Source organism: Populus euphratica, unplaced genomic scaffold (assembly GCF_000495115.2).
Source record: "Populus euphratica unplaced genomic scaffold, PopEup_1.0 scaffold111.1, whole genome shotgun sequence".
In the NCBI taxonomy this organism is placed as follows: Eukaryota; Viridiplantae; Streptophyta; class Magnoliopsida; order Malpighiales; family Salicaceae; genus Populus; species Populus euphratica.
Genome location: NW_011499877.1, coordinates 523,368 through 534,530, shown reverse-complemented (window position 1 = coordinate 534,530; position 11,163 = coordinate 523,368). Strand labels below are relative to the sequence as shown.

Sequence of the window (11,163 nt, the reverse complement as noted above, 5' to 3'; positions counted from 1 at the left end):
GACACTCCTGCACTTGGGAGAAGACATCAACCTTTTAGTCGTGTCAATTTACCTTTGATTTCAATCAATTAACTTTGTAGAGATTAAGTTTGGTCTTCTAAAATTCTAATCTTTTCAATTAAGTCCAAATTAGATCTCCAAACTTAATTCTTTAGTAATTAAATCCCTAAAAAAATTAATTTCACTATTAAAAGTATAATTAAGTCCTTGCACCTAACTAAATCCTATAATTGGATCTAAATTAATTTTTAAACATAATTAAATTTTAATTTAGCTTATGATTGAATCAAATTGGTCTATTAAAAATCTAATTATATCCTTAAACTTAATTTTTATATAGATTCATCCAATAATTATTTAATTTGAATTGGAATCTGCATTGTCTTTCCGATCTTTGGTATAATGGGGTACAATTAGCCTTTAAATTTTATCAAAAAAATCCATTTTGATCCTTTTATATATATCTAGGACCTTCTTCTGCCAACTATTTTCATATTGTTAGTCATCTTATTATTTTTAATCAAAGAGAATAATTAATTACTTTATTAAAAAAACTTGTATCTAATATTAATTGATATGGTGTACAACTGATATCTTATTAGTTATTTTTTAGAATCCAGTTCCAAGAAAAAGACAAACATAAGCATAAGAGATAATAAAATTCATGTCCTATCAAAAGTGATATAAGAGTTCTCTCTCCTATATGTAACTATCTCTTTTATAAAAGTGAGTCTAAAAATTAACTAATAAGATATCACTAACTACTTCATGAATACCATAAAATTTCTCTTCAATTAAGTGATTAACAATGAAAAAATTGTCCTTTTTGTCCCCTTTTTAACAATAGGTAAAGTATTAACTTTTAATTCTATTACTTTTGATTTAGAAGATAAATACATATATAGTTTGTACAAAAAGATATTATAAAAAGTTATTCTTAGCAATCAAAATCGTTAATTGATCGTATTTAGGTGACTCTTAAATCATAGGATTTAATACAAATAAATTAAGATAAATCTCTCTAATTACTCCGTTTTATTTTTCCAACTCATGTTTGTTGTTATCTATTTTTGGGATACTACATAAACAAAAAAACATACAAAAAGATTAAAAAAAATGTTGGAAGAAAAAAAAAATATATCAATGAGAAGAGTATTCCAGAATGCCAAGAAATTATCTAAAATTGACTGAAAAAGATCAAATATACAAAATTAAAAAAGTTTTACAATGTATTTTTTACCATTGAAAGCTTTATTAATAACAAAAAAATCAATTTAAGGAGAATCAATGTTTATTTAAATTTATTGAGGATTTAATTGCAAGAAAAATTTATTTTTAAGAGTCAATTTAGGTTTTAATTGAAAGAAATTAAAGTTTGAGGGTTGAATTGTGATTTTTAGGAGTTAATTTGGTTAAATTAGTGGTTTAATTGCATAAATATTGAAGTTTAATGGGTAATAAGTACTTAATTGAAGAAATTCAAAATGAAGGATTAAACTAGAAAATGCAATGAATATAGGGGCTAAAATTGGCCAAATCATTGGCCAAATTAAAACACATTAAAAGTTTGTTGATCAATTAAGGGTCAAAATGTATAAATTCATAAACAAAAAGCAAAATGAAAAGGACAGCCAACTTAAGAGTTAATATATGAGTTTGGTGAAGGTTAAATTGCATGTAATTAAAAAGTTTTTTTTTGTGTTAATCGAAGGTGTATATGCCATAATTGAAAAAGCAAAGACTAAATTGACACTTTGTTAAATCCTAAATTAAAAACCTTAATTTCTAGGATTTTAACCCAAATGATGTGTTGTTTAGATTTTGTTGATTTTCTTCTTTGTCAGTTCACGATGATTAAGTTGACACATTCCAAGAGCTCATTTTGAAATTCTAGACCTTCAAATGGCATAAGACTTTTTGCAAATGAAAAAAAAAATCCTATCTACAACCTTAATCTCATGAAATGAGACATTTGCAACCCAATATTTACATGAAAAGTCCCTAAAATTTTGTCATGATCAATCATCACTTAATTTTTAGATGTTGTACCGATCAAATTGACACATTTAAACGAATAAATATGGAGCTATAAATATTTTAATTTAGTAAGAATGCATCTACTAAATTCAGGTGATTTTAGGCAATAATTCTGTTAAAATTTCTTTGACAAAGCTTTGAAAATTAACAACTTAGTCAGTCCTAATAATGAAACTATCTTGCAAAAAATAATTTTATTTTTGTGTATACACATACAAAGTCTTCTCAATTGGTCGTTATCAAAGTTGGTGTTAGGTCTAAGTTTTGTTTTTGGCTTAATATATGTGTTAGCCTTTATGTCAAGTCTTTTATGGTTATATTAGTAGTGATGATTAATTATGTGAAGATACCAGTACTGAGTTGGTGTAGAAAGGTATTATATGTCAACAAAAGTGACATTCCTATGTGTTTTAATACCATATTAACAATAAATAAAGTATAATGTTTCTTTATGCTAATGTAGTGGACAAAGTATTTACATATATAATTTGTAAAAGAGCTATTTTATAAAGTTATTTTTAACAATCAACTAATTAATTGTGGAATTTGATATAAAGGTAAGATAAATCTTTATAATTACTCCACTTTATTTTACTAATTCACAACAACACCTTTTAGTCTAATGTGTAAAAAAAAAAAAGCAGCATTTCATTCCTAATTTTTTTAATGTAAAATTAACAAATTATTAGATAAAATTTCAACGAAATCCTTAATAAGTTATATGTTAACTTGTCCTTTGTATCAATTAAATTTATAAGTAATTAAATAACTAGATAGATAGTTTATGTTACGTCATGAACCACACCAATTAACATAAAAAAAGTGTTTAGGTTATGGAAACTCTTTTATTGCTAGTAGGTCAATTTTAAAACTCTAAACCTAACTCTTTGTTTAGCTTGGGTTCGAATCAAATTATATAAAAATTGCCCACCTTTGTTTAGCTTGGGTTTCGAATCAAATTATATAAAAATTGCCCAACATGACCCAATTGACATGTAAATGAACATGTCAATTGAGATTGATAATCAATAAAAATATGGTTAGCTTTAAAAAAACTCGTCAAAGGAGATTGATAATTAGTAAAAATATGGTTAGCTTTAAAAAAACTCAAGATGACATCTCGTTTTAAAAAATATTAGGACAACGACACATTAGATTAACTTAGGTTTTGTAGCTTAACACTCTAAGACATTGTTTGGAAATGCAATCTAACTTGTGTTTCCAAAAATTTTAAATTTATTTTTCTTTAAATTAATATTTTTAGAGCGTTTTGATGTATTGATATTAAAAATAATTTTTAAAAAAATAAAAAAATTATTTTGATGTATTTTTTAGTGAAAAATATTTTAAAAAGTAACCGCAATCACATTTCCAAACACATAAAAAATTTGTAATTTGGGTCATAAACTCTATCAAGTTTAATAATTTTTTAAAATAATTTTTTAATTAATTATATAATTAAAAATACAATCACAAAATTTAGCAATAACTCAATGTCGAGATATTTGGTTGAGACTATAACAACCTTATAAGAGCTAAATCAAAATAAATTATGAAATTAATTCTCAATTAATCCAAGTTAACCTACGACCCAAGTCATTGATTGATTTGTGTTTAATAATGTTTTTAAACTATTTTTTTTAACTATATAATAGCAAAATATGCTCGCACAATTAAACATCAACACAATATCATGATATCTGTTGAAAACGATGATAACCCTATAAAAAATAAAATAAAATAAACTATAAAACTCAACTTCTAATTAACTCATATTAAACCAAAAAACTTGCGATCTAAATTATAGATTCATTTGGATTTAATAACTTTATTTAAAAAAAATTATTTAATTATATGATAAAAAAATAGATGTTCACAAAATTGAGCATTGATCAAGTTCTAGGAAGCTTGTTTGAGATCGTAATAAAATAAAAAAATATTAAAAATTGAAATTAAGAAGAAATCAACAAAAGATTTATAGAAAAAAAAAGATGGAACACGACATGTTTAACCTAACATGCCTATGCATTCTATAATTTTCTTATATCTTTTTCAAGAAGGGAAAAACATTTCTTCTATCTATTATTTAAAAAAAAAACACTGGCAGCATATCACTTTTTATTCTAGATGGTGATCGAAAGGTTATGGAGCCAACTTCAATAGTAAAAACCCATTTTTTTAGCCAAAAAATTTAAGAAACACCCTAAGAAACTCAAAAAACCCAATTTGGCATTAAATTAGCATTTAATCAGTTAAAAAATAAAATAAAAAATATAAATATTAAAAAATCCCCAACATCATATCTATCTTGCTCAAATAAAATCAAGGGAAAAAGACTTAAATAAAATTTTCATAGTCAAACAAAACTTATTAATATCAACAATGATAAGTTTCGTCATTTATTAATTTCTTTTTTTTTTCGCTGTAATACGATAACTCTTTTCTTCTCTTAAACTTAAAGATTAAAATGCAAATAGAAGAAAGTTTTGGGCCAAACATTTAATTTACAAATTAAAAGGACCAAACCTTTTTTTGACAAAATCCTAGAAGAAAAGGACTCTAACACAAAATAATAATAATTTTAAGGCTTTTAATTTTTCTTTGTGTCAATTTTGGTTATTTTTTAAAAATTTGTCTTGAACAATAAAATTAGATTTTTTTTTCTTGAGATCTAGCGTTAACTTAATAATGAGAATTGTTTTTAGATCATGATAATTATATAAAAGTAGATTGAAATAAATTATCAAGCTTAGATCCTAATCAACATAATATTGAAAGGTTAAATTAAAAAAAAAGTGATAACAAAAGAAAAAAAAATAAGGGACTAGAATTGAACCATATTTTTCTTTTAAAAAGGCTTGTCATTATTTAGTAGCTTTAATTTTGATCATTTTATTTTTTATTTATTATAAATAATAAATTCAAATTATTTTTTGTTATATATATATATCACGAAACTAGTATCGAGATATTTTTTCATGACCGTGATAATAATATAAAATATAGATTAAAATAAATTATTAATTTTAAATTTTAATAAATATATTATTGATGAATGAAAATAAAAAAAAAACAAAAAAAAACAAAATACTACGCAAACCCATACTGCGTTGCCTTATAAGCCATGATAAAACACTGATGGCTTTTATTTTATTTTTTTTTCTAATGAAGAGTTTGGTACTTTGCTCTTTTCGCTTCTTCCTCTCTAGTACAAGTTATCGGGTCCAAATCAAGGGTCAATCCACCTCGAGGCCATGTTATGACTCGTGCTAGTTGATTTATGGGGCACCCTAAATTATGACTAAACAATCATTGAGATAACATTATTTTAAGGGTTTTTTTAAATTAAAAAAAAAAACCCGAGATAAGAACCAGAGTCACGCTTTCGGTTGATTTGACCGACCAAGTGTTACATGTATGTTAATTAAAAAACCAAAAATTGCCATCATTGACGGAAAAGAAAAAGAAAAGAAAAAGAAAAGGAAAAGGAAAAGGAGGCAAACATGTCATGCAAGTACAAACTAGAAAACACTTCATGTCTTTTCCTTTTCCTTTTTTTTTTTAAAGATAGATGATGAAAGGGACCAACCCACTTAGCCAACCTAACCTGTTGTAAACACGTCAGCAACCCAAACCTACGTGTCAACCACTTGCTTACCTCCTTCCCATAATCCACAGCTACCCAGCAGGAGTTCTTTCTTGAAAAAAAAGGTTTCCACAAGTAGACGAAAAAAATCCATCGACTGCTTACCGTCTTTTACCTAAAAAGAAAAAAATCAACAAGACCCCACTTGACGCCGTCAATTAACGTGTCCCCGAATCTCTCCGTCAACAACCTATCCTTCCTTAGTTCCATTATTATTATTATTATACTTCTTTCAGTCTCTCTGCTGTTCTCAATAAACTCTCTTTAATCCAGTTTCAGTTACTGATAATTACTGCATTTAGTAAACAACAAAAAAACATAGGGCTCCATAGATGAAAGATTCTGATTCATTTCTCGTACCTGATGAGATTACGAGGATTGTTGGTCACTGATTCACATACAGAAACTCTCTCACTCCCCCTCTTTGTTGTAATAAGTATTTCTTTCCTTTTTTTTCTCATAGGGTTTTCCAGTTAGTTATGGCAATGAGAGGAGTCGATTTCAAGTGGTTTGTCCTCAATCTTTCCTTCTAATTAACTTCACTATATCTGTAGATATTGGACTGGCGGGTGCCTACCTTTTTGTTTCAAGGTTTTTGTTTTCATGTTGAAAAATATTGGGTTTTGCAGGTACGATGGCTTCTTCTTGTCAATGCTTGCAACAAGTGCGTATCCTTTTTATTATGTACACATTTTACATTTTGGCATTCATATAATTAAGGGTTTTCGTTTTATTTCTTTAATTCCCAGGAAAGTTTGAATCTTTGAGTCTGGTTTCAATGGTACCAGCTAGCTAGGCTCTTGCTCAGCCTTCTTGTTTGTGGCTTTCTTTAGGTGATTATTTAACATCAATATCTTACCATCTTTTCTTGGTTTTATATTTCAACCGTTTGGTTTTGAAGAAAAACGGGGCATTTTTTGAAATTCCAATGAAAGTTAGATCATGAATTGAGTTCTAAACGATTATTTTATGGGAATTGATAGTTAGGTTTACGTTGTTTGTTTTTTCTTTGACAATGGTACTGTTAGAATCATTGTTGCCATCAATTGGAAGCGTTACCATCTTTGTACATACCCTTTGCACATATGGATAATGGTAGGTTGTTCGATCTAATTCTAGTTCAAACTAATAATGTGAATTCAGTGGTTTTCTTTTGCATCTTATTTCTAACTTTTGTTGGTTCAGGTTGACTACACTACTGTTTTTGTGTTTCGCTTGTTGATGTTCATAGATAATGGACTTGCTGCTGGAATGGGATTGTAAGGCCTGGCCATATACACCTTGCCAATAATGTTTTTAGTGATGGGTTTCTGCTACTTTATATGAGAATTCTGCATGTTATGTTATTTTAAAGATTTTGAAGAGGTTTCAAGAAAGAAATTTGCTTAGAATGAGATATTGGATTGACTCCCATATTATAGCTGTGCTTTTGGAAAAGGATTCTGTACAACAATTTTTTTAAACACCTTTTGAAATCAAGTGGCTACAGAGATTGCTTTGTTTTAATTGGTTTAATCCTGTTTTCATGTGAGTGAAGTCTTTCACAATGTTGTAGAAACTTCTCGTTAACAATTTGTTCTTCTCTTTCATATGGTTGAATTGAATGGTTTGAGAATATTGTTTGCATCAGTCTAATGCATGTTCTTTTAGTGAAAGTTTGAAAAGGCACTTTGTAAGCTGAATCTTGCCTAATAAGTTCTTTTTTTTATCTATTTCACTTCCTTGTAGGGATTTTGGGTGGCAGCGGGGATATACATGTTTCATCAATTTTACTTTCTTGTATAGATAATAAGTTGTTCTTTTTTATCTATTTTATTTCCTTACAGGGATTTTGGGTGGCAGCAGAGATATGCTCGTTTTTGTGGAAGAATTGTGGTTCTTTCAATTCTCTCTCTGCTACTATATCCATTTCTTTGGGCGTGGACTATAATTGGCACTCTCTGGTTCACAAATGCAAGAGATTGTGTAAGTTCTTTTTGATATTCCTTGGTATTGGCATCTGAAGACAATTTTAATTCTGGAGGTGATTATTTAACTTCTGCAGTTACCAGAAGAAGGTCAGAAATGGGGTTTTCTTATATGGTTGCTTTTCAGCTACTGTGGACTCATTGGTATTGCTTGCATCTCTGTTGGAAAGGTTATCATAGTTCCTTGTACATCTATTTCTGTATTTAATTTTGCATTCTATTGTTTACCCTGATATCCAAATCATTCTGCTCATTGATGCTTTCTTATTTTCACATGCCCCTTCTTATCCTCGACTCGTATAATTTTCTTTTCTAGTGGCGGGTACGAAGACAAGCACATCACTTGCGTGCTCAGCAGGGCATTCCTATTTCAGAATATGGGGTAATGGTTCATTCAGCTCGAGTATTGAAGTTTATTATTGCTTCTTGCACGATTTCTTTTAATCATCCTACTCATGAATCCAGGTGTTGGTTGATTTGATCCGGGTGCCAGATTGGGCATTTGAAGCTGCAGGTCAAGAAATGAGAGGTATGGGCCAAGATGCTGCTGTGTACCAACCTGGACTCTACTTGACTCCCACTCAGGTAAGTGCCTGTCACTATTAAGGGCTATGATTTATATGATTCCCATTTATTCTTCATTTTAACTCGGACAACATTGTGCACATTCATGTTTTTATTGCAACCTAAAAATACAGTACTTCAGGTTTCAAGTCCTCATTGGTGATTGAATGTGATCCAAATTATTACATATCAGTATGGATTAACCTTGATAGGGAAGGGCATCCAAGGGGAAAAGGGACTGTGAAGAAATTTTATTTTAACTCTTTGTTTGTTCCGGTGTGCTCTCCATATTTTTTGGAGGATGTCTAAGCTAATGCATTATATTATTGGACTTTAGGGTCATATGATTCCATTCCTTTCCAGTAGCTTACAATAATATTTTTGAAGAAATCTGGTCATGTAAACCTTCTAAATTGGCATAAACTTTTTATTAGTTTATAATTCTGTTTCTGGTTCTGTTGTCTTTTCATAGAGAGAAGCAGTGGAGGCGCTTATTCAAGAACTTCCAAAGTTCAGGCTCAAGGCTGTTCCAACTGATTGCAGTGAATGCCCCATCTGCCTTGAAGAGTTCCATGTAGGGAATGAGGTAGATATTTTTTTATACGTGTCCAGTTGCCCTAGGGGAGGTCTATTCCACTGCAGAAATAGCCCTTTATTGTTAAAAATGCTGCCGTTATCTTTTTTTGAGTGTTTTAATAGAACTTCAGGTATAGTGTAGGTTTGTTACAACTTCTGAAGGAAAAACTTACCTGCTTTACTCCCACTGAATATATTCCAACTATTTTAGCTCAGTAATTTATCCACCAAGTCATTCGGTTGCAGATTAGACCACCTGTGAAAATGACCACGAAGAAAATTATCACTTTTACATAGTAATGAAAGGTTGGTGCTGGTAGTTAAACCTCATGCAAAATATTTCATTTCATAGTCTTTACGTAATTGGTTTGTTACCTGTTAGAGTTGACAAATAGCACAGGGCCACATGCCATCAGGCTTTAGGGAAATAAAATATAGTTGAACTGCCAAAGTTCCTTACTGGTTATGTTGCAGGTTCGTGGCCTGCCTTGTGCACATAATTTCCATGTTGAATGCATCGACAAGTGGCTTCGACTGAATGTGAAATGTCCACGGTGTCGCTGCTCAGTCTTCCCAAATCTTGACCTTAGTGCCTTGTCTAATCTCCTCGCTGATTCTGAAAGATCTCCTGCCACCCTAACAACCAACCGTTATGTGAGAACCGTGCCTTTCAGCCAAATCTATCTGTTGAGAATGCAGGGTCTGCTCTGGCCTGTCCGAACTGAAAATGCTGGGGTGCCCACCGATGCAGATATTGATGTGGAAGCTGCTGAGAATGGAAGTGTGCACATGGCAACTGAGGAACCAAGAGGTGTGGGACCGGTTTCCTCAGCTGGTTGTGTGCTTGACGGTCAGTCCACCCAACCTCATCACTAGCCTTTTTTCCTGGATTGTCGCAGTTATACAACCTCTTAACCTTGTGCTGAGAGAAGCTAGGCTTCGCTGAATCACACTTTAATGAAAAAACCAATGCCCTCAGCTGCTATATAACACAGAGAAAAGCAAAATGACGTATGTCCATGACCACTGTCTAATTGCTGTGTTGATACGTGATGTACCAGAAAAGGAACCCCACTCAACAATTTACATGGGGATTTCCGGGCTAAAAAATCAGTAATGATAACCTTTGTAATTTGTTAACGAGAATGGAGCTTAGATTTACCGATATAGAATTATTATTGCGAAGTTTGTTTTGTTTTTGTTCAACAACGAATTTTGGTTTAGTGGATTGCCTGTGTAGAGTACAATATTCATCCATTAATCATAAAGATATAAGCGGTGGTTCCAATATCTTGAATTTTGCATTACTAAATCCGTGCATGATTTTCTTCTCATAAAGGTGTTGTCTTTCTTTAGAAAAGATTCCGGGACGAAAATTACTAATATATATATATATATATATATATATATATATAAACCGAACCCAAAAACCTCTTGGTGTATTCCTATAGCATGTGAGGAGAAATACTGCAAATTCAAACGGAATTGACCATTTTGTTCTTCAGTGCACCTAACCATTGCCTTGGCAGCAGGGGTGAATCATTTTTTTTTAAAGGGGATTCAAATGTCATTTATTAATTGATTAGAAACAATTTAGTTGTTTATTTTTTTTATATATATATAGCAAACAGTACAAATGCTATGTTGTTTGTTGGCCTTAAAAGCTAAAAAAGTAGTTTTTTTTTTAGATTAACGTGGGTGGTGGGTATCTGGGCCAGCTTACGCGCACCACGACTAATTCCACGGGTCCTGAAGTTAACGACCATGTAAGCCTCCAACGACCATCATATGAGCAACTAAAGACTCAAATCTGAGATTACAGAGGGAGCAAACCTCTTGATCCAAATCTTTACCACTTGACCAACTCCTTGTTCAAAGATATTTGTATCCTTTTCCATTTATTTGCACAGTAAAATAAGGTTGGTACGCTCAAAAGCTTAAAAATATGGACCTTACAAATAGGGGTTTTGTTGTCTTTAATATTTTTATGCAGTAAAATGATATATTCAACCTTTGACTTAAAACAACCTAAAATAGGCTTGGGAGGGCTTTTTTGTCTTTTCTACATAGTTTTTTTCTGTAGTATTCATGTGCATTTAGGGCCATATTAGTAATTTACATTATTAACATAGTAATAAATCAATAATAAATACACACTTTAGGGTGTCATCGTCCCTGCGCTTTTTAGAGGCGTTTGGAGAGTATTTTAAGTGCCAAAAACTGTCGATTACTATTTCATCCGACACGTAAAATGGTGGAGCAACTGTTAGATGGACGTGTTTGGTCATGCTGACCACCGGACGATAATTTTTTTTTCTTTTTTTTTCTTTATAAACCCTGTTATTTGTATCGAGTATTTAAAAATTTAGTTGT

The 11,163-nt window shown here is 30.6% G+C and overlaps 1 protein-coding gene across 1 annotated transcript; it reads left to right on the top strand.

Annotated features, from left to right (window-relative positions):
* Positions 1 to 5,898: 5,898 nt before the first annotated feature.
* On the top strand, positions 5,899 to 10,013 carry LOC105128556 (E3 ubiquitin-protein ligase SIS3-like). Its single transcript, XM_011030279.1, has 10 exons — positions 5,899 to 6,191; positions 6,313 to 6,351; positions 6,712 to 6,778; positions 6,869 to 6,942; positions 7,510 to 7,648; positions 7,728 to 7,820; positions 7,967 to 8,032; positions 8,116 to 8,235; positions 8,687 to 8,800; positions 9,265 to 10,013. The coding sequence occupies exons 1-10, from the start codon at positions 6,163 to 6,165 to the stop codon at positions 9,664 to 9,666; spliced, it is 1,143 nt and encodes a 380-aa protein (XP_011028581.1). The 5' UTR covers positions 5,899 to 6,162; the 3' UTR covers positions 9,667 to 10,013.
* Positions 10,014 to 11,163: the final 1,150 nt, after the last annotated feature.

What these genes read in the sequence shown, in the direction of transcription:
- LOC105128556 (XM_011030279.1), top strand. Translation starts at nt 6,163, where the DNA reads ATGGCAATGAGAGGAGTCGATTTCAAGTG. An exon ending in CTTGCATCTCTGTTGGAAAG is followed by an intron (nt 7,821 to 7,966) that starts GTTATCATAGTT and finishes TTTCTTTTCTAG; the next exon opens with TGGCGGGTACGAAGACAAGC. An exon ending in AGTTCCATGTAGGGAATGAG is followed by an intron (nt 8,801 to 9,264) that starts GTAGATATTTTT and finishes GTTATGTTGCAG; the next exon opens with GTTCGTGGCCTGCCTTGTGC.